The 22853-nt window shown below is 51.9% G+C and overlaps 8 protein-coding genes across 8 annotated transcripts; 4 read left to right on the forward strand and 4 right to left on the reverse strand.

Moving 5' to 3' along the window:
- The first annotated feature begins 380 nt into the window (after window positions 1-380).
- Window positions 381-3307, forward strand: SEPMUDRAFT_146911 (uncharacterized protein). Its single transcript, XM_016903956.1, has 2 exons — window positions 381-619; window positions 685-3307. Exons 1-2 carry the CDS (start codon window positions 600-602, stop codon window positions 2582-2584), a joined length of 1920 nt encoding a protein of 639 aa, XP_016762998.1. The 5' UTR covers window positions 381-599; the 3' UTR covers window positions 2585-3307.
- A 344-nt stretch (window positions 3308-3651) lies between these two features.
- Window positions 3652-4436, reverse strand: SEPMUDRAFT_161181 (uncharacterized protein). The gene is made up of 3 exons (XM_016907922.1): window positions 4374-4436; window positions 4127-4283; window positions 3652-3950 (listed from the first exon to the last, which is right to left on the reverse strand). Exons 1-3 carry the CDS (start codon window positions 4415-4417, stop codon window positions 3852-3854), a joined length of 300 nt encoding a protein of 99 aa, XP_016762999.1. The 5' UTR covers window positions 4418-4436; the 3' UTR covers window positions 3652-3851.
- A 178-nt stretch (window positions 4437-4614) lies between these two features.
- SEPMUDRAFT_146913 (ribonuclease III) lies at window positions 4615-6379 on the forward strand. The gene has a single exon (XM_016903957.1). It carries the CDS (start codon window positions 4670-4672, stop codon window positions 6221-6223), a length of 1554 nt encoding a protein of 517 aa, XP_016763000.1. The 5' UTR covers window positions 4615-4669; the 3' UTR covers window positions 6224-6379.
- A 75-nt stretch (window positions 6380-6454) lies between these two features.
- SEPMUDRAFT_161183 (cytochrome P450) lies at window positions 6455-8575 on the reverse strand (the record flags this gene model as incomplete). Its single annotated transcript, XM_016907923.1, has 2 exons — window positions 6455-8174; window positions 8451-8575. The coding sequence occupies 2 exons, from the start codon at window positions 8573-8575 to the stop codon at window positions 6455-6457; spliced, it is 1845 nt and encodes a 614-aa protein (XP_016763001.1).
- Window positions 8576-9713: 1138 nt separating this feature from the next.
- SEPMUDRAFT_39159 (PGAP1-domain-containing protein) lies at window positions 9714-13092 on the reverse strand (the record flags this gene model as incomplete). The annotated part of the gene is made up of 3 exons (XM_016908734.1): window positions 9714-9975; window positions 10046-10435; window positions 10493-13092. 3 exons carry the CDS (start codon window positions 13090-13092, stop codon window positions 9714-9716), a joined length of 3252 nt encoding a protein of 1083 aa, XP_016763002.1.
- A 1602-nt stretch (window positions 13093-14694) lies between these two features.
- Window positions 14695-17032, reverse strand: SEPMUDRAFT_153837 (P-loop containing nucleoside triphosphate hydrolase protein; the record flags this gene model as incomplete). Its single annotated transcript, XM_016907532.1, has 2 exons — window positions 14695-16698; window positions 16763-17032. 2 exons carry the CDS (start codon window positions 17027-17029, stop codon window positions 14959-14961), a joined length of 2007 nt encoding a protein of 668 aa, XP_016763003.1. The 3' UTR covers window positions 14695-14958.
- Window positions 17033-17361: 329 nt separating this feature from the next.
- Window positions 17362-19264, forward strand: SEPMUDRAFT_78972 (uncharacterized protein). The gene has a single exon (XM_016910208.1). The coding sequence runs from the start codon at window positions 17518-17520 to the stop codon at window positions 19225-19227; it is 1710 nt and encodes a 569-aa protein (XP_016763004.1). The 5' UTR covers window positions 17362-17517; the 3' UTR covers window positions 19228-19264.
- A 1420-nt stretch (window positions 19265-20684) lies between these two features.
- SEPMUDRAFT_146915 (uncharacterized protein) lies at window positions 20685-22722 on the forward strand. Its single transcript, XM_016903958.1, has one exon. It carries the CDS (start codon window positions 20928-20930, stop codon window positions 22371-22373), a length of 1446 nt encoding a protein of 481 aa, XP_016763005.1. The 5' UTR covers window positions 20685-20927; the 3' UTR covers window positions 22374-22722.
- Window positions 22723-22853: the final 131 nt, after the last annotated feature.

Consider the following 22853-nt stretch of genomic DNA (forward strand, 5'->3'; position numbering starts at 1 on the left):
GCAGGAAGATTGACCGTTGAATGGATTGGTACTGCCAAGCAACGAGCTGATGGCTTCACAAAGAACCTCCCCAAGGGGTCATTCCAGTCATTCAGGACAAGCCTGGGGCTCAGGTAAGTAAGGATATGGACATGGTTGATCATTAGATTGAGATGGACGGTCACCATGTCTGGTATTTCAGCTTTTCTTATGTAATCAAGCTGAGGGAGGTGTGTTTGGACAGAAGGACATGGGTGCCCTGGCATCATGTGACATGAGTCATATGAGATAACAGGGGCCACTGATTCCTTGGCATATGTATGTAGAGTTGGGGATACCCACCCCCCCTCTTTTCTCTTCTTGAGAGGTCAGACCTCGGACCTCAATTAATCCACTTATTGATTGGTATTCCATCAATCTTCTCAATTGGGCACTAGTGTGGTGTGTGGTTCCAACACAGTCCCAGTTCCCTTCCAGTCTTCCTTCTCGGAATATCCTAACAAGACCACTTCCTCACCCGTATACAAACACACAACTCTCACCAATCGAGCTGCCTGCGATAGAATTCCACGCCCCGACTGGTACCACCAGACACACTCGCTCACCTCACCACGCTCACTATGGGCGGCTTCCTCGACCGGTACGCGTTCCGGGAGCTCTGCTTCGTCGATTTCGAGAACATCGCTCACCATGACACCTGTATAGCATCTTCGATACGTCGAGCAGTCACCGCGACCACCGCCATGGCCTGACCGACGAGATGTCCCGACTGCTGCCCACGCACCGAGAGGCCAACGTCTCGTCGGCGTTCCCCGCCAAGGCCGTCACCTTCGTCGCCCTCCGCCTCAAATACCAGCTCGAGCAGGTCATTCCCTGCGAACTGCCCGAAGAACGCATCACCGCTCCGCACAGCGGTGTCATCACGCCCGCCGTCATCAAAACTGCCAAGTCCGCCGGCAAAGTCTCCGGCTCCGAAGAGGACTACGGATCTGCCGTCGTGTACTGCCTGCTCATCGTAAAGCATTGGTTCAAGAGACAGGCGCTGCTCGAGCTGTGGGATGCAGACCTCCATGAACTGCGAGCGACTGCATGCGAAATGATCGCTAAGCACATCATCGAAGACGAAGATGACAATGAATACCTCATGCAGGAGGTCCTGCTGAAACGCTACAGCATTGTTGTCGATGGGGAAGATACGCACCCTGCGAATGCGATAGAAAAGGCCGTCGATCTGCATGCTGTGCGGGTGATAGGGAGCTCGGGCTATCAAAAATGCATTTCACATCTATGGCGGGGCTGGCTGGTGCAGGATGAGGAGGATCCGAGCAGGTTCACCGACTACAAGCTGAAGACGAGCACCAACTACTGGGACCATTTCGATCCAGATCGCATGCGAGTGCCACAGTATCAGAACGGACTGCAGATTTTCATCTCGCTCGCTTTTCTTGCTCTCTACACTGGTGCCATCAATACCATCAACGCGGGAGGTGAACTGGATATTGTGGAAGGCCTGCTCTACCTCTTCACCGCCGGCTTCATCGCAGATGAGCTCTCCAAGTTCCTCAAGATTGGCCGCTTCTACTTTGGCTTCTGGAATGTCTTCAACCTGACTCTGTACGCCCTACTCTTGGTGTCTTTCGTTCTTCGCATGATAGCCCTGGGCCATCAATGGAACTCACCTAGACGATTCCATCTCAACGAACTATCCTACAACTTTCTCGCCTTCAGTGCGCCCATGTTCTGGACGCGCATGATGCTCTACATGGATAGTTTCCGCTTCTTCGGCGCCATGCTGGTCGTGCTGAAGGTCATGATGAGGGAATCTCTCATCTTCTTCGCCCTTCTCATCGTGGTCCTGGCTGGTTTTTTCCAGGGCTTCATTGGAATGGATCAAACCGACGGCAATATCACAGCCTCCAACTTCATCACCAAGATGATGCTCAACGCCATCATGGGCTCACCCGAATTCGACGATTGGGACAACTTCGCTCCACCCTTTGGCATTACCCTCTACTACATTTACAACTTTGTCATCATTGTCATCCTCCTCAATATTCTCATCGCTCTCTACAATAGCGCATACGAGGACATCACTGGAAACGCGACCGACGAGTACCTTGCCCTGTTTGCCCAAAAGACAATGCAGTTTGTTCGAGCTCCTGATGAGAATGTGTTTATTGCGCCTTTCAATCTCATCGAGATCGTCTGCTTGATCATCCCCTTCGAATGGTGGATGCCGCGAGCAAAGTACGAGAAGTTGAACGACTACGTCATGGGCGTCATCTACTCGCCTCTCCTCCTGGTCACCGCATTATTGGAGACTCGAACCGCACGGATTGTCAAGTTCAACCGATCAAGGCAAGAGTCTGATGATGACACCATCGAAGTGTGGGAGCAACTGGAACCCGAACTCGACGTGGAAGGCACGGGCTGGTCTAAGAGAGTGGACGATACTTCTCCAAATGTCGTTGTCGATGGCACATTGCTCGAAGTGAGGAAGCTGATTGATGAAGTCAAAGAGCTGAAGACTATGCTCAGGGAACTCACACCTGCCCCAGAGAGTCGGCCGACGAATGGATCGCCTAGCACCGGGCAGGCGTCTTAGTATGATGCATGTGATCTACTGAAAAGTGGTTTCGATCAGGAATCGATAGATGCGCGAGTAGCTGCAACCGTGCCGGACAAGCCTACAAGGAGGGCAAGCACCGGTCCGATACCTGTTAACAGGGGCTGGTGGAAGGGAGCTCCGAGCTCAACGTATAAGCGAAACTGAAGGAGTGGTAGTGGAACGACGAGTTCGCAAGGAGTAAGATCACCCGACCCCAAACCCAAGAAACCAATGCGAGAATTGCCTACGGAGGAAATACCATCTTCTCGGATCACCGTTGTATCTCTATCAATTGATATTCCTTCAGTTCAGGAGGAACTAATGCAGCAGGAAAAATTTGGGTAATACAACTCCCACATCCAATCTGGAATTCCGGCCCCATTCACCGCCTAGAAGCTCATGGAACGTGAATGGGCCAGGAGGTGGATAGTGTAGGCATTCCAGATTGAATATGGGAGTTGCATTCCTGCAAGTTCTCCTGTTGCATTAATTGTGATTCCTGTGAGTTTGCAAGGATTGAGTGAGTCTAATGTAGTAAGCTAATCCCGAGGATGACGAGTAATGGTCTTGAAACTCGGTGGCGTTCGGGTCTGGTGGTGTTCGGGTCTAGAGGCTTAGCGGGCAGGTTCCCGTGCTGTCAATATGCATAGAATGATACCAGTGATGATAATGATGATAATGATTCATTTGTGGATTTAGTGTACAGCTTTTCATAGCAGCGGAGCCAACGGATTGTGGGCTGAATCCTGTCTGTTCTTTCTATCAGGGTTGGCGATCATTCATACATCCCGTTACCACCTGTGTTCCTTTGATAAGACAAGACGAAAAAAGACAGAGGAGCGCGGAGTTGAACTGCGCATGTCCATCCAGCAAAGTTATAACATCTCGCTTTCGGGTATACTGCTTTGTTTTTATACCTGACTTTTCTTCTCCTTCACTTCTTCTTCGCATTGCGCTACTCTTCTGATCACGTCGTTCGACTCGCTCAGTAGACGTCATACTTGGGTTAGGAGCACTCTGTAGGTGTACCCATGTATGAACAGAACAACAAATATAAGGGTTTCATTTCTTCTCCCATCCGTCATGGGATAGTATAATTTAGCATGGCATGGCATGGCATGGCATAGCATCGCGTATACACAGTATAGTGCACGCTCCTTCTGTCTCCCTCCTCTGGTATTGGGTGACTCTCTCCCTCCCTCCCTCCACTTCCATGCTTCCCTCATCATCTCTCATCGCTCCATCTTCCCCGCCTTGCACTTCTTTACCGCTTCTCATACCCTGGCGTCCCCGCAGCCCTTTGCTCCGCCTCATATTCTTTAATTTGCTTCGACCAGAATCTCGAGGGGAAAAATCGATCCGGCTGTTCATATCGCGCGTTAGCGAAATGGTCCATTCCACTCTTTCTTCTTCTCCCTTTATTCCTCTTTCTTTTCATTCCCACTCTCCCTTGTTTGTCTTCTTCTTCACTCCTCTTCCCTCCGCTGCCTTCTCTTCCCTTTCACGCTCCCTCGCTGATGGAGCACAGCTGCGACTTACCTGTGGCATCTCATTCCTAAACTCGCGGTTCGCGCTCAAATTCCACGCCATAGCCGCAATTCCCACCACTACGCCTCCCATGATTGCTGTGTTGGTTTTCCAGTTGGCGGGTTGCGAGTACCAGCCTCCGGCGGGGGACCAGACGTGTTTGGGGTAGCTGTTTGAGTGGAGTTAGATGACGCTTATTGGAGTTGGAACGGGGTCTTAGGAGGAGGAGGATGAGTAGGGAAAGAGGAGGAGTGCGTACGGGACTTTAGGGCCACCGCCACGGAGGATTTGTGTGACTCTCATGGTGGGTGGATGTGTGGATATATGAAAGGCGATGGGAGGTGTCTCGGTGAGTGAGGTGAGGTTGATGCGGCCAATGCGGAGGTGACGGTCGGTCTCAATGCCAAGACTCTGGAGCGTAAGAGAGCGATGGCGATTGGCAGTCGCGAGAAAAGTTGAACATTAAGACTCTATACCTCTCCACTTCATCACGCGACACTGTCCAATTTCACTTCTGTTACCAGGCATCGAGGATTGGTGGTCGCCGAATAATACATGCAGTCCTTACGTCTGGAGCGGTGGGCGACGTCGTTGCAGCAGGCCCCAAGAAATCCACGGTTACGGGCACTGGGTGTATGTCCCTATTCATCATCATCAGCAGCAGCATCAGCATCAGCATCGACGACAGCGAGAGTACCGAGACGGGAATTGCAGACGCGATATCAGCATCACCAGACACAATGGCTGCACCAACGACGAGGAGTGGCTTCGAGACGGAAAGCTAGCACTTCTGCTGCAGCGGAGCAAGTGCAGCAGGAGGAGGCACAAGATTGGGATGGTTTTGCCACAGATGGAATGGTAGAGGTTGTAGTGGAGGAAGAACCTGGTAAACACTCGCTCAACTTCCCTTCACACCGTCAAGCTGTGAAGAGCGCGAAGCTGGCAGCTCTGCATGCCCGATTGTCTCTTCCCACGAAACTTCCTCTCCAGACGTTGGCGCGATGTTTGATCGATCCGAGCGTGGATCCACGGCCGGGATACAACAATGCTCCTCTGGCGGTTCTGGGGCAGGAATTGCTGGGATACTACACCACGGAATGGCTGATTTGCAAGTATCCGCGACTACCTCTGTCCATCATCATGGCTGCTGCGTACGGATACTTGGGAAACAAGACACTGAACAACATGCGTCTGGAATGGGGTGTGGAAGCTGTTGCGGCACCTGGACCGGAAGTCGATGCAGGATTACTGCAATTGAAGAGAACGACACCGGGGAATGCAATGTCTGAGGACGGGATGAATCGAGTGAAAGATGTGGAAGAACGACCGAAACAATACAAAACATACAGCAGTTCCATTGTCCACGATGACATGTTCGGCCAGCCCCAGGATTTCCCTGCATTGGACCATTTCGACAGGAAGCCCTATGCAGGCGCACCCATCTCCAGACGCGAACAAGAGGTAGAAACAGCCAGCAGAGACCCAGACATGGCAGACTCGATCGGCGTCGGTGTGGAGGACCTGGAGCCAGAAGCTGACGCTGGAAGATTCGCACTCCAGCCCTCCAGCGCCGTTGACATGAACACGTCCCCTGTCATCCTCGAAGACGCCAGTGCCGGGTTCGTCCGGGCCCTCGCCGGAGCATTGTACCTTCACGCGGGAACTGCAGCAGTCAAGAATTTCCACAAGGCGCATATCCTCTCTCGTCATTTGCCATTGCACACCATGTTCAGTTTTAGACACCCGACACAGGATCTCTCGAAACTCTGCCGGAGAGAAGGGTGGGAAAGCCCGGTGGCGCGACTGATATCGGAAACTGGACGATTGAGTCGGACGCCCGTGTTTATCGTGGGCGTCTTCAGTGGGAACGACAAGCTGGGCGAGGGCGCAGGTAGCTCACTGAACGAGGGACGGGTACGAGCTGCTGCGGATGCATTGCGGAGTTGGTACCTGTACAGTCCGATGGAGAGTCAGATTGTGTTACCGAGTGAAGTGGAAGGCAGCAGCAGCAGTGACAGTGGTGACAATTGGAAGAATGCGCAGGGAACGACGACGACGAAGAAGAAATGGATCCCACAATATATTGACATGGGAGAGATTGTGGCATAAGAAGGACACTTGTACTATCTATGTATTATGGCACGGCTCTCTTCTTTTTCTTCTGACGGGATCAGTCAGTCCGTCATTCCTCCTGTTGTAAGCCCCCAGATCTTGTACAAAGTGTATAAATTTTGTTGTCATTACGAGGTGAAAGAGGAAGGGAAGAAAGAAGAGCGCAAAAAATGGTCTGTCTGTCTACATTGAAAACTCGGAGTGAAGTCATCAACATCATCAATCACCCTATTTCCCTTCCTTTTCCCTCCATCGAAACTCAACCCAAGGCCCTTCATTCCGACTCATGAACCAATCCAGCAACTGATATTCAAACGGTTGTCTCTTTCCACTTTTGATTTCTTTTTGAATTCTCTCCGATAGTAACTTTTCCTCTTTCTGTGCGTGTTTGTGTTTCTCAGAGTATTCGTCCGAAGCGGAGGAGGAAGAGGAGGAAGCAGAAGAAGACAAACGCATATCAAAAGCAAAAATCAATCTCGCAAGTGCAAGGCTCAATTCCATATATACCAAAGGTTTCCCCAAACAGGAACGATGGCCAATGGAAAAGGGCGTAAAGACTTCTTGGAGAGATGAGCGATTTTGGGGATGATGTCGTTGTTCTTGTCCTTCTTTTTCTCCTCCTCCTCCCGTTCCCGAAGAAGAAGAAGAAGAAATCCACCTCTCCGGATCAAAAACAAACGGTCTAACCACATAATCCCCATGATGCTGAACCGCATAAATCGGAACCCCCACATCCACACCCTCTGGCAAAAACACTCCCAATTCCGGAATGTCCAACCCGCCCGACAAAACCTCTCTCGGTAAATTCCCCCCCACAGCAGGAGTCATACGCATAGTCTCATCAATAACGGCACGCAAATAACTGCAAGATTGCATTTTGGGACCCATGCGAATTTCATGTCGCGTGGAAAATGTGGCCAAAATTTCTGCGCGAAGCCGATGGAGGGTGGGAGGGTTGTGGAGGAGATAGTAGAGAGTTGCTGCGAGAGTGGTTGAGGTGGTGTCGCTGCCTGCGACTATTAGGGTGTTGCTTTCCATCCAGAGTTCGGGGAGGGGAATATTGTCTCCTGTATCGGGGTCTTGGGCAGTTAGGAGGAGGGAAAAAATATCTTTTCTCTTCTTAAGGGGATTTTTGTTATCATCGCTTTGTTGTTGTTGTCGTTCCATAACTTTCACAACCTGCTGTTTCCCAAACGCAAGATATCGACATCGATCTCGATAGAGGCCTCTCAGAACCGGGAGAAACTTTTCCAAACCGGTAGAAACCAAAGCGGGCATAGCAGCCACGACATAATTTCTTCTCGCGGCTCTTCCAAGGAGGAAAATTGCTTTGCGGTTAGGGATATGGGAGCCGAGAGTTCCAAAAGATTTTCCAAAGACTAATTCTCCCATGATGTCGAAGACGAGCCAGTTGCACCATTGGGACATGTTGAGACATTTGCTCCATTTCTCTTTTCCCTCCTCCTCCTCCTCCTCCTTTTCGCCACCACCAGCACAATCAACCACCTCTCCAACCCTCCCAATAAACTCCTCCACAAGCCCCAAAACATACCCTTCCATCCCCTTCATAGCCGTCTCGGAAAAAGCAAACCCCATAACCCTCCTCTTCCTAGCATGCTGCAACCGATCCGTCGCCAACAGGGTACTAACCGCATTCGGCGCAGCACGAAAACACTCATAAAACCTCGATTTCTTGACATTCGCGCCATGAGAATATATCCTTTGCAGCGCAGCCGGATGATTAATACTCAGAGAATTGGGCGAAAACCGGACGATGGGACCGTATTTGATATGTAAGTGGTAGAAGAGAAGGTGTTTGTCGCCGATGTAGGCGTGGTAGACGTCGTAGGCGGGGGTGAGTTTGCCGAGGAGGGGGCCGGGGTAGATTGCGAGGGGATGGAGGTAGAGTTGGTAGATGATGTAGGCGGTGCAAGTGGTGAGGAGGATGCTGGAGAGGATCCATGGGAGGTGGTGTTGTTGGGTTGAGAGTTCATTGTTGTTGTTGTTGGTGGTGGTCCAGGAGAGAAGTAGTCGTCGTGGCCATGTTGAAGCTTGTTCTACTAGAGTGTTGTTCATACTGAATCTTAAGAGAGGCGTATACTATATCTGTACTGTATTGTAAGATATATAATATAATAATGCAAAGCAACAAAGAAAATAAAAAAAGGGGGGGGGGGGGGGGGGGGTAAGACTCCAGTAAGTACCTAAGTGTGGATACACCAACAAAAAAGAAGTAATCAACAAGTCTGTTGATTTTTTAACAACAACAACAACAACAACAGTTCTACCTCCTAGGAAGTATAAGAAAAAGAAAAAGAGAGAAAGAGAGAGAGTTTGTCTTAGCCCCATAACAGTAGTCTAGACTTTTTGACTTAACGCTAGGAACGCCTACTTTATCCTCGAGTCCCTCGACTCTCCGCTCTATCTTGAGACATCCCTCCAGCCTTATACTGCCGTCCAAAAGGAAGTATATCCTAGCTAATATCCTGTGTCTTATAACTCCCTTATCAAGTTGTTAGCTTTCCTATATACCTCCCTTGTCAGCTTCCTACATAACCATTTCCATTCGGTTCGGTTCCGGTTCCGGGAAAAGTATAGGTACAGTCGGTCCCGATCAGGTGTTTACTGCTACCTCCTAGCTATAGCTGCTATACCTACAAGGCTACAAGCTGCATTCAATAGTTACGTTTTCTGTGTATATCATCAGGCATAATCTTGGAAGCAAGCGGAAAGATCGGGAAGCGTCGTGGAAAAAGGTTGTTGTTGAAAGTTGTTGTTGTTGTGGAAAGTAGGATGAACGGAAAAGACGGGAACAGGGACGGGGATACAATATAATACAATACTTCCAAAAGGCTCACTTCTACTTCCCTCTCACCGGTATAGACAGACAGACTTGACATATTATTCATTATAGATGTGTATACTACACTACTACTGACTGCGGACTGCTCCTTGCTGCTGCTGCTGCTGGATCATGATAGCTTGCCTCCCCGCACCACACCCAAATACCCATCTATGTACACCCCCTACATCCCTTCACCACCACTACCATCACCACCACCACCTCGCCAGCCAGCCAGCCAGCCAGCCAGCCATTCATTGATTCGTCACTTGAGTCGTCGAGATCGATAGTCGGAAAACAGTCGGTCTGGCTGGCTGGCAACACCACACAGCAAAAAGTGCAAAAAGTGACTGCGGCGCTCCATTACTGTTGTTGCTTTGCGTAATCTCGCACAAGCACCAAAAAAGAGTAATCACACCAAGATGCTGGGATGCGAAATGGATCCATCTCATGCTTCACTCACTCCCTCACGCCCTCCCTCACTCCCTCACTCATCATGCGGTGACGTCTCATCTATGGTTTCGGCCGCCAAAAAAACAAAAATCTGGTCTCTTATGAAAAGAGACTCGTCTGCATTTCCTGTCCAACGATTTAAAAAAAAAGCAAAAAGTGCATGAAAAAACACTGGGTATGGTATCGTCATGTTCACGGTCGTTTCTTGCCGCGTGAGGGTGGTACTGTCGACCCTGTGGGAGGTGATGATGATGATGATGATGATGATGTCGTGGGCGAGCCGGAGAAATGCTGCGCAAGGCTCGCCAGCGAGCCGGAGTTCGAAAGATGCACCAGGAACAGCCAGCAACACAGTGCGTTCACCAGGTAGTGCATCCTGTACGCGTACGTAACGCCATACACCGCCGCGTAGAGCGCTAATGCAAACATTAATGTGTTGGTGAAAAAGCGAATGCTATATGCACGCGTTAGCAATGAAATCTCCTTCCTCCACACACAAGTGGTGACAAGACGACACAACATACCGACTCGTGACGCGCGGTATCATGTCATTCGTGCTCATCGTCTCGACCAGCAAGATGTAGCCCAGCACCGACAGCAGGTTGTGGTGGGTCGAAAAGGGCGTCATCCAGTGTACGGTGAGATTATGGATCCACACCACCAAGACAGGTGCATTGATGGGTAGGATCCAGAGCATAAGGATCAGCATCGAATGTGCGTAATTGTAAAAGTGATAGCTCGGTGGCGTTTGCGACTCCTGGGCGGTCTTGATGGCTCGTATGCACGTCACGGCTTGGACGAGGCAGAGCACCGCGTATGCGAATTGGTAGGGGATAATGGTGACCACCAGGAGCAGCAGCACTGCGATGGTCATGTTGCGGCGATTGAGCAATCCCCCGTGGGACGATGGTATTCTGCTAGGACAAGTGTCAGTATCAAGCGAGCCGGTCGTCGTGCACGGAAATACACACCGTGCATCATACGACGTGCCGTGCGTCCACGAGTGGACCTTGGCCACCGCAAGCGCAATGGTATGCGTCAGAGCGAGGACGACATAGTTCATTGCAATGCAGATTCCAACGCTGGTGATGGCAAACAGGGGAATCAAGAACCAGAAGAATGGATCCGAGGTGCCCAGCATCAGATCATTCACGGTGAAGTCAATCGTTTGTTCGGACGTGCCGGTGGACTTGCTGAGCCAGTGCCGTGTCCAGAGATTGTGGCTGGACTTGGAAACGGCAATACCAAAGAACGTCAACGCGATGAAGATGGCCGGCAACGACGTGCGGATGCACTGGTCCATGCTCTGTGTGAAGCTGATGAATACTCCGGTGGTGTCGTACACCTTGAATTGTTTGCGTAGAACCAGTGCGACGACCAGGATGGGAAAAGCGGCGAACACGGTCCGGTATCTCATCACCAGTTTGCCCGCACTCCCGAGTACATCGACCTTGATCGAAACCTCCAGCGTCGAGTTGCACGTGGGGTCTATCCAGAACTGCAGTGCCAGTCCCTCTGTCACAGGGCCAGCACTCAATCGTGGCGGCATGTACGGTGACAGGCCGTGGACGTTGATATTGCCCCCTTTGGTGTTGACAAAGTACTTGGACTCGTACGGTTCGGCAATGTACTGGCGGAGCAAGGGAGCAAAGCTTTCAGGAGCACCTCTGCACGGCTTCCTGTTCACCTCCAGTGCATACGCAAAGAGCGTCGAGTGCACCTCGGGAATCTTCAGCTCCGTCATCATGGGTCTGTTCGCAGGAAGTCGAATCGTGGCACCGCTGAGGAGGAGCTGGTGGTGGCCTTTGCTGACCTTGATCGAAGACTCCACGGCGAGACTGAACTCGGCCATCACCCATCCCGCAGTGCGCTCATTCGCCTTTTCAATCACCGCGACGAATTGATAATCCGCAATGTCGGAGAGCTCGTACTGCAAGTACGAGAAGGGGGGTGCCTTGTCAAAGGCATGGACGGACGTGTTGGTCGATGCCGGCAACAGCGATACATCCGAAACCGCATTCTTGCAGGCAAGTCTCGTCGATCCGCCTGCATTGTTGGTGGGATCCAGATTGATGGCATAAGACAGCCCTGAGAAGCCTGCAGGCGGCGGAAAGACACTGCAGAGGAGCACGGAGAGCGTGCCGTTATCTTCTTCCGAGTCCAGCTTCTGATCGGTCAGGAGGGTGAACTTGCTTCCTTTCACGAACGGCTGTGCTGGTATCGGCATGACGTGCGCTTTGGTGGTACCTGCATCACCCAGCGACCGTAATACGAGACGTTCGCCGTGTGACATGATGCCGGTAGAGCTGTGTTCGAGCGTCAGGTACGTCGTGGGCTCCTGTTCCAACAGGCCCTTCTCCACAACGGGCTCGATTCCGGTGAGCAGTCGTTTCCGGAACGCGCGTATGCGTTCGGGCTGTGCTCGTGTCTGTGATGGGCGGCGAACGTCAATCACATCGTATATGGCCTTGACAATGGCCTTGCGGAACTGGTCGCACCACATGATGGCCAGATGATCCATGCCGGTCCAGACATTGGGAATGCTCGAGGTGAAGACGGTGAAGCCGTGTGTATCCGGCACCAGGGACGTCAAACTGGTGTACTCGGACGGGATCATGGTGTCCAGACCACCTCCCGCAACAGAGACCAGAGTGACGTCCTCGAGGGGGTTCTTGCCCGCTCTCACGCCGGAGAAGGAGTCTCTCCAATACGTGTTGATATCGTTGTATGTCGAGACCATTGCTGCATCAAACGAGATGGGCGGCCGGGCATGAGGAGCAGAGAGGGTGAGGATGGTATTGATGGTGTGCTCTTGATAATTGGACATTCGGAGCATGGTCCTCGCCACGACACCACCCATGGAGTGTCCCAGGATAATGACCGATTTGGGGTCGGGAAGGCCCGGTTCTCGCGCAGAGCGTTGTGGATTGTGATATAGCGCCAAAATGTATGCAATGGCCTCATTCAGATATTCGGCCTGATCCAACAGCGTCTGGCCATGAAACGCGATGAGTTCTTCGTTGAAGTCGACGGTGAAGAAGTCCAACGACCGTTTCCCGTCATTCCGCGCGTGCTGATTCTGTCGCAGCACCTCATGAAAGTACACTGCAGCCTCTGCAGCGATGGGGCGGACCTGCTTGTAGCTTCCCGCATTTCCGGGAATGAAAAGGACTGGTATGCCCTTGACGCGGACATCTTCGTCGATGCCGCCTTCGCGATAGAGGTATAACGAGTACTTGCTGGCAAAGCGAGTGTGCTCGGAGTCAAAGTCCGGGAAGCGATCAAATCGTGGGCGCATGTACGACATGGCGCATCCTTTCGGGTCCTGCTGCCGATGGAAGAAGGAGTGGACCACGGTCAACAGCATCAGGATGGCGCCAATGCTGGTCGCGAGCGTGAGAAACGAACATCTCCAGGGACTCCGCAGTCTTTCGGCGTGTTTGCGCAGACGGTCTGCGACGTAGTCGGAGGCCGACTTCGAGGGCACGGGTTGGTCGAGGGTGTCGGGCTCGAGCGGAGGATTCGACCTGGCGGGTGTAGTTCGCGGCCATATTGTCTTTTCTGAGAGCATAGGCATGGTAGTGTTCTTCTGCTCTCTGCTGACCTTTCTCTGTTGCTGCTGCGCCGACAGCCGTATGGTGCGGCCTTGCTGGCCCTGATCCCGCGTGGTCATATCTCCTGCTCCGCCACCGATTCCTCCTCCTGCTGCTCCGCCTCCGCCTGCTCCTCCTCCTCCTCCTCCTCCACCTCCTCCTCCTCTGGCCTTTTTGTGAATGGAGACACTGCTGCTCGGCGGCTTGTCGCGAACATCCTCTTCGCTTTCCTCGCTCGGTCGCCTCCTCATTGAAAAGCTAGGTGCGCCCGCAGTGTCGGCGTCGCCTTCACGAACACGAACTCCAGCACGGAGGGAGGCAGCAGCAGCAGCAGCAATAGGGTGGCAGCAATGAGGTGGGTAGTGGTAGCGACAGGTGTGGCAGCGACCAGGCCAGGCGCTGTCTTTCTCTTCCTCTCTCTCTTCTCTCTCTTCTCTCTTCTCTTCTCTTCTCTCTCTCTCTCTCTCTCTCGCGCTCTCTCTGGTGAGGAAATCGCGTGGCAGGCAGGCGCAGGACGGGACGGCTAGAGCTAGACTAGACTAGACTAGACCAGACTAGCAGCGGCATGGACCCACTCGTCCTCTCTAGTTAATAATCAATGCATCCGATCACAGATGACTCTCTGACGGGCCGCTTGGCGTGTGTATGCCCGTATACGGTATACACTTCCTCTTGGTATATCACATAAAACTCTCGAATCATGTACGACGATAACAACAATGACGACGGGAGCAAGAGGTGGTATGAAACATGTGCTACCTAGTACCAGTACCAGTACCAGTACCAATACCTACGACTGACGACATGCACCACCACCTTATTACCTGTACCTTCGAGAACAAGAAGAGCTCTCTCACTGCAACCCGAGAGCTTATTTCCCACGCTCCGACCTCTCTGCAGTCGTAGCAGCAGCAGCAGCAGCAGCAGCATCTTTTCTCATCCCCATCCCATCCCATCCCTATTCGAACTACTGCATCTTCCCCAGACTGAAACTCACCTTTTTTATTATTGACTGTACCAAGTACATGTACCTTCATATCCACACCATCATCTACAAAAGTCACACCTATGATCAAAACGCCCCCCCTACCCCCCGCCAAGCAAAAAGACGACGCGTCCACACTCTCCTGTCGCACCAAGGAGAGCTTCCATGCTTGCCAGGCTTGCATGCAAGCTCTTACTACTCCAGTACACTACACTACCAGGTCTGACTCTGGGCTGGGGGGCTGGATGCATGTACGGTAAGCTAAAAAAGAGGTACATGTACATGTAGCCGCCATTGGTATACACTTCCTTCTAAGCAATGCAATGCAATGCCGAATCAATAGTTGCCGCGGTCCTGGTAGAGATGGGCAGTATACAATAGCTAGCTAGCTAGCTGACTGCAGAGTAGAAGTATATACTTATCTACTTACTCGCTCGGTTTGCCGAATCCCTAGACGAGTATAGCCGATGAATAGATCCTCCCGAGTATATATAGGCGAGTAGGCAAGATCTTTTCGGAAGTAGATAGATAGCAAAAAGATAATGACTCGGGATGATAATAACGATATCGTACCTTAGGTATATACGTATTGTATCGCAAGTCAGGTAGGTAGAGAAAACAAGAAAGATTTTTGGTTGAGAGAGCAACGCAGCCTACCTATCCACCTAGCCCAGCCCAGCCCAGCCCCAGCCACCGTGAACGGCAGAATTGGCGGGTCAAGGTTTCAATGCACGCCACAGTCACATTGTAAAAGGTATCAAGTAGGAGGTATCGCTTCTCCCTCCTATCGGCAATTGGCACGAGCTCCACTCCTACGAGCACGTGCCAGCTCATGGAGAGCCATAGGAGGTGCCTCAGCTCACACGACACGACCAACCTGGACCCGACTCTTCTCCAGCTTCGAGCGCCACTGCTCCGTCTTCTTCGCCTTCCTCTGTGCCGCCCGACTCTTGGCCGCGTACCGCTTGAACGCTCCTCTTGCGCCATGCCGCAACTTGGTAATCATGTCGCCCGCACGACCCTTGCTGAGGGATCCATATGCCAGCTTCTCATCCGCGCCGCGGCTCGTGTTCAAAAAGTCGATTTGCGCATTCGTTGCATTCGATCGCCTCCATGCTGCCGATGTGGACACAAACACGGACGGAAAGGTCGTGCTCGCAAACGTGTCTGCCGCGTGGACGGCGTCTTCGAACGTGATTGCTTTGGCAATGGGTTTGGGACGCGCAAGGACTTTCTTGTTCTTCGCGTCGGATGTCTGTATCTTTCTGGTATAAGTGACGATGAATTGCTCGGGATGCTCTTCGTCGCGCTGGATTCGCAGGAAACTGCCATCTTGGGTGGAAAGGATGTACTTGGATTCGTCGATTTGCACCCAGGCATAGCGAGAGATCTGTCGAATGTGGCGCTCGCCCGCCGCGTCGTCAATCAAGTCGTTGACACTGTCGTAGTCTGTGAATGTGATCTCGCCGGAAAGCTCGGGTACTTGGCCGCTGGGTGACAGCGTGCCTAGTACTTGTGCTTCTCGCTCTTGCTCTCGTTGGCGTTTGTCTTTCAGTATCTGCAAGTCTCTACCATCGGCCTCCTGCACGAGTTCGTCCGGGTCCAGGCCATACAGTGTCGGCGACGTCACAATTCCCGTTTCCAAAGATGCCACCATATCAATCACATGGCAATTGACTTTGCCAGGGTGCTTCCGCAGTCCTCGCCCGATCATCTGAACCAATAAATTGCGTGACTGTGTCGGTCTGGCCAAAAGGACGCAATCGATGTTGGGAATGTCCGTCCCCTCGGTATATATACCGCAATTAACCAGCACGGGATACTCGCCATTCTTGAACGCCTCCAGCCGTTCGGATCGGACCTTTTTGGTCGTGTCGCTCGTGACGAAGCGAGCGTCCACACCGTGTGCGCGGAACATTGCTGTCAGTGAGGCAACGTGCGAGAGGTCGACACAGAAGACCAGAGTCGACTTTCTCCCTTGTGCTTTGGCCATCCATGCCCCCACAGTCACCGCATTCGTCTTATCGTTATTCACAGCCTTGGATAGAGCGCCAATGTGGAAGTCATCTGCCGATTGTTTGACATTGTCCAGCTTGACTCCGGACTGAACCGTTGTGAGAATCAAAGGCGATAGCCATTCGTCTTGAATCATATCCATGTAGTCTTGGTGGTACACAATGTCGTCGAACGCTTTGCCAAGTCTCATACCATCGTGCCGGGAAAAGGTCGCCGATACTCCCACCAAACATGCGGGACCGACATGTGGCGCATTCAAGAGGCCAAAGTGGTTCAAGATGTCGAGATAGCCTGCTGCAGCGCTGTGATGGGCTTCGTCGACCAGCAACATCTTGAATCGTTGTGGGTCATATCGTGATAGCCGATCACCACGTGTCAGACTCTGCACTGATGCCACTGTGATATGGGCAAGGCCGGTGGCGTGTCTGGCCGCCATCTCGATCTCCACCGTCTGATCGGGGTACAATGCTCGACAGTGCCGAGCGGCTTGCTCGACGAGCTCCTGTCGGTGGGCAAGAATCAGGGTTTGCGTGGCATCTTGCGTGGGAGGCGGCACTCGACTGATCAGATGACTGAAGATGACCTGTCTCTTGTCAGATGATGATGGTGATAACAGTGCTGTGACAGATGGGAATGGGGCAACTTACGGTCTTGCCACTGCCGGTCGCCAGAGACAAGCCTGCTCTCTTGCCACCTTTGGCCAGGTAGCCGAGAACGGACTGTATGGCATTCTCCTGATACGGTCTCAGGGACACCTTCTTGTCCTCATTCTGATGACTTGTTGGGGATGTGGCGATGGGCCTGGTCCATGAGAGTGAACGGGGATTTTGCCATGGCACGCCGAACGATCTTTGGCTGCGCGACAGCAGCTTCGGCGGTTCTACATGTCGTAGGAGCCAGGTCGGGCCGCGCATCGATGTGTCGGCCTGGACTGCGAGATGTTGCTGTCATAATGGCCAAGAGATAGGTAAGGTTGGTGGTGTAGGAGGAGGTAGACGCGACTCGCGGAGATCCGAGTGCTTGGCAATTTCGAGTTAGACTCTTCCAGTTTCTCTTCCTCCCACCAGGTGTATTGCACGAACTACATACGTACCAACCTCGCTATGCGAAAGCAGGATCGAGGTCTCTCATGGCTGTAGACACATCAGAGGATGAGTACATCGACAGCGACGATGACTTACTCTCCGAAGAACCAGACGCTGTCATGGTCGAGAGCAGCGATCGCCCAAGAAAACCTCGTTCGAGGCAATCCAGTCGAGGAAAGTCTCGCTCCAGGCAATCTACTAGCACGGGACAAGCAAGCAGGTCGTCTCGAGAACGATCTCAGTCCGTTCAATTGGCTCAGTCAACAGAAAAGGTAGAGGTGGCTTGGACCAACGAATATCGAGACTTGCTCAACGACATGATTGCGGACGCCAGTGGCCATTCGGCGGCATTCGATCCTGCTCTGAGACCCTCGCGAATAGGATGGTCTACTTGGTCTGCTCACGAGAAAAGCACACTGTTTGAAGCGCTCGAACGACATGGTGTAGGCAATCTCCCGCGGCTGACACGTGCTGTGGGCACCAAAAGCCAGTACGAGATACAGGTATATATCCAATCGCTTCATCAAGATCTTGCGACGCAGCACGAATCCGCTCCGCAGAAACTCGTGCATTGGAGCGACGTTTCCGCGGCTTCGGAAATCACTGCAGAGTGTGAAGCCGCACTGAATACTGCTGCTGATGCACTCTCGTCCCGAGTCGAGAAACAGGAGCAACTCGCAGAACACAGCAAGCTCGGCGATGGTTGGCTCATTGACGAAAGGGTGGCCGAGGAAGATGAGCAGTCGTACGAACAAGCAGTTGCGAGTACAGCCGAAATCAAAGTAGAAGTGAAAGCAGAAGGCTCTCAGGATGTATCTACCACCGACACTCAATCTGCCATGTCAGACCCGACCCATCTCCTGCGTCCTGCTGCATTCCTTCAACTCTCCCAAACGCTGTTCATGAACAATGGTGAGGACCAACAGCTCAATTGGCACCATGTTGATCGGATTACAGACGCGACCGACGAACCTGCTCTCTTTAGAAGAGCTTGGGACGACCTTCACGCGCTGACTGTGAGTCTCACACGTCGGCTGGTCCAAGCAAGCATCTTCCAGGCCATGACCCGGCTCCGAGCCCATGACTCTGCCCGAGCTGACTGGAGCCCAGTGGCAGCTGTGCGAGGAGTGGATGTCAGATCAGCACTGGAGATGTTGCATATGGGACCCGACTGGAATGAATATTGGGTGAAAGTTGCACGAAGATGCCGGGTCTCGGTATATAGTGATTCGAAGAAGTACAACGATGGCCGGCCGGGCACCAAGAATGGTTTTCTCCTGGACTACGACGAAGTCGAAGCCGCGCTTGGTATCGACGACCACATGGCTGCTGATCAGAACAACGACGAGTGGGAAGAAGGAGATTCAAGCGACTTGATGGCGGCCGGTAGCGACGCATACACAAACGTGGAGGAAGCTACCTCTGACGAGGATGATGACGATAATGACGATAATGATGGAGGGAGCACAACAGATGTCAGCAGAGGGCCTCCCGTCGAAGGGTTTCGCAGCACACGTCAGCGCAAACGACGTCTCAGCCCCACAAGCTTTGCTCGTGTGGAAGATGAACATGTCAACGCTCTTGACAGCCGCATGTCTGCACGAGAAGAAGTCCGTTTGTGGCAGGAGATATTACAGGTCAGGCCACCACCGCAAAGCGTTGTTGATGCTACAGGTAGTCTGGCTGCACCCACTGCGCTGCCTCCTGCCCCATCGGATATGCATTCCACGCCACATGATCATGTGCCTCTCGAGTGGCGGAGCGCAGTCACGTATCAAGGGCCATGGGAGCACGGACGGGGTGTTCCCGCGTTGGAAGATTTCCAGAGAATGACAGCTCGTGGCCATGCAGGGCGGAAACGAAGACGTCTCATCCAGGACAGGATAGCTGGAGTTGCGTTTCTTGTGAAGGATTGTCCTCCTGTTCCTCCTCTCGATGATGATGATGATGATGATGATGATGATGATGACGATGATGACGATGAGAATGTGATAGACGACGAAGATGCCATGGAAGACGTCGAATAATATCGCGTAGCGTAGCTACATGATGGAAGACGACAATGACCAGAGCAAAAGTACCTATAGTCTCTACCAATAGCCTCTACCCTGCATCCCTCGCTCTCTGCTGTATTACTACCTTACTCCGACCCTCCCGCCCAAGGGAAAAAAAAGAGTCCCATCGTGACATGAAACATGGAAAATACATCAGACATGAAACATCTTATAGGTCCATCCATGCCCATGTCCAGCCCAAACTACCTATTGTTAGTTCTTTAGAGTACCATTTATGATTTTTCCAATATTAGGATCTAGGTATTATCGATTTATCACACCTGAATTATTCTATTATCATCGGGAAAGCCGGACATGTCCACTCTACCTATACCCTTACTACCGGTACAGCGCGGCAGAGGTAGAGGCAGAGGCAGGTCACCCTAGTGTCCTCGGTCGTATATGTACATACCTCTTACATCTAATTGTGCCCGACTGTAAGGTAATGTATCTACTACTCCTTACCTCTCCTCGGCACTTTCTACCCGAATTGAGTCGAGAGAGTTTTCAATATAGCGAACTATCTAGCTACCTTACCTGTAAGCTAACAACTAAGGTATCTATCCGCGATTTGCCTATCGAGAGGACAATTTTTCTGATGATAGTATATCCTATACTATACTATACATAGGTATGATAACAAGACATTGTTGTTATTATTGTTGTTAAGGTAATACCTATCAATAGTCCGTCCATCCGGTAACGGGAGTATGCATGCAGCGGCCCCGGATGTCCGGTAACACAACCAACCAACCAACAAATTCCCGAAAAAAAAAGAGTGGTATAGGTACAATCAGCCTCCCCTGTCGATGTTTGTTATCGTCAGTTGTTGTTGTTGTTGTTGGTGGTGGTCTTCCCGGTTTTTCTCAGATTGGTTAAAGGTCGGCGTGAGGACATTGGGACGTCACATGGTGTCAAATTAGCCAATCCACGTCTACTAGACTGCCAGTACTCCAGTAGACACCTTACATACCCCTAGTACATACATGTAGGTAGGTAGGTACTATTGATTTTGACGAATCCGGGTAATGAAAAAAAAATCAGATGAGGTTTTTTTTGTATCTATCGGATGACGAGTATTGATTGGGAGGTACAACTACTACTACTACTATAATGGACCCCGTTTCTCCCTTCCTCTCTCTTACTCTCTCCTCCTCCTCTGCGTGTCCTTGTATTACTCCAACCCCTATTAACCACCTTACCTACCTACTACCTACAGCCTGCCACAGCGGCGCCTCTCCCGCAAACACGAGTCTCGTATAACTTTCTGTTTCTCTCTCTCGTCGAGTACCAAACAACGCAGACTGCAAGTGGCCACAGGGACCTTATTTGGCGGGTTATTTGGCGGGATAGGGTTTGGCTGGCGCGACCTGACTTGAGCCCTCGCAATCTCCAATGCAAAAAGATAATGCACCCCACCAGCCTCCTGGGTCATTTCTGCCTTTGACCACAAATCAGCTTCGTCAGGTTACTAGTTGAAGGGTGAAGGGTGTGTGTGAAGTGAAGCCTCTCCCGGGCCTTCTTCTTCTTCATCGTCTGTACCGCCATCCACCTTCTCGCACATCTCTCACATCGACGACCGTTCAGATCGGAGACTTGGACCCGAGTTCGAACCACCGGAAGGAAGATTCACCGACCAAACGTTCCGGGGGCCAAGACCAAGATCGGGACGGATGGATCCGACCACCCTCGTCACCTTCTTGTTCAGAGCTCCTCCCGCCGTGCACACGGTGGAATTGCTGGGCTCATGGGACAACTTTCGCCGTCCCTATCGCATGCACCATGATCGTCTTCGCGGCGCCACCTTCTATACCGGCTGCTTCAAATTTGAAAACATCATCTTCGACGGCGGCGAGAGAGGCGGCGGTCTCCCTCGCACCGGAGGCTTGAAGCAGGGCGGCACCTACTGGTACTACTATCGTCTGAATTATGACTGTGATGCCTACGACCATGGCCAACCCCATACCACCGCCTGTCCCATCATGCCGGGCCAGCCTCTCAATGTCATCGAAGTTCCCACCGAAATTATCGACATTCCCACGCGCTGTCAGAGCGCCTATGGCAGTGACATGATGCGCACGAGTCTTGTCCATACCACTGCGCAAACCACAACCGCCGCCACCACTCTGGACCCTGCCGAACGATATGCCCCTGTGGAGGCCCCTCCCAAATCAAAGGTGCATTCGCGATGTCTTTCCGACGATCAATTAGCCGGTCGACTGGAAGGCATTGACCGCCCGCTCTCCGCTCCACCGGCAACTGCATCGCGACAAGTCCGCCCTGTTTCACCCTTTAGTCGACGCTCGCTGCATTCCCTACGAGTGCCGTCTGCACGCTCTGTGGTGAGCTCCATCTACTCGCAGCGTAGTCCGAGAGGGACTCCTGGAACTGGTATTGATTCCGAATTGCCGGATTCGGAAGAAGCGATGGACGCAATGAACCAAGTCGATCATCCGATGGACACGCGCAGCCTGGCCAGTAGCTCTCATCGACGTCAATCGACACTCACCTGCGGATCAGCCTCTATACACAATGTCCACTCCTATACGATTTCCGATGGGAATCACCATGTGTACCAACCACAGGTATACTCCCCATCGCCATCACACTCCAGCGACGACAGTCCCGTGCCTTCGCCTTTTGCTCTCGAATTCCCCATGCTCCCGAAACACGAATATCTCGATTGTATACCGGACTTTGGCGAACACCCAGACACGCTCAGCGACGGTCTCGCCGCCCTCGAGCTGTCGTCACCGACATTCACCGCGACCACCGTCAGCAGCACCGGCGGCAACAACACTCCATTCCGACTATCTGCACGACTATCATGTGAAGAGTCCCTTCTGAAGGAGGGCGTTCCCAACACAACATCCTCGCGAAATCATCATCACCCGTCCTGGGAACTCCACTACTCCCTTCCCAACATTTCCTCCGACAGTAACCACTCTCTCGCCAAAACCATTACATCAACGAGAACAACCACCACCACCACCAAAATTTCTCTTCGCGAGGAACGTCCATCGTCATTATCATCATCCTCACCTCCCCTTCCCTCCATTATCCAAGAGGAAGAAGGGTCCATGATGGATGCCATTTTTAGTGAATTAAAGTGTTTGTAAGTGGGACGATTATTGAATGAAGGAAGAGACAAGAGGCAAGAGAAAGACGCGAAAGACGAAAGACTACTGTACGATTACTTGTTATTACTACTATTTACCCTACTGTACTATGGAATGATGAGGATGATATGTGTTTACTTTTGAGAGCAGAGCAGAGCATAGCATAGCGAGGTATAACATAGCGAGGTATGACATAGCGGGAGTATAGCGTAACATAGCAGGGCAGGGCATAGCGGGATATCACATGGCGGAGTATAGTATATATAACATGACATAGCTGGGAGTCCGGGACAGGGCAGGACAGGGCAGGACAAGACAGGAAGTCATTTCTTTGGTAAATCAAACAAACAAGAGAGAGAGAGATTCTCATCTTTTCATCCTTCATCTCTTCATCTTTTCTTTTCATTTTTTCTTTTCCAGTTTTTCCTTTCCTTTCCTTTCCTTTCCTTTCCTTTCCTTTCCTTTCCTTTCCTTTCCTTT

This window comes from Sphaerulina musiva (genome assembly GCF_000320565.1).
Source record: "Sphaerulina musiva SO2202 unplaced genomic scaffold SEPMUscaffold_2, whole genome shotgun sequence".
Lineage (NCBI taxonomy): Eukaryota > Fungi > Ascomycota > Dothideomycetes > Mycosphaerellales > Mycosphaerellaceae > Sphaerulina > Sphaerulina musiva.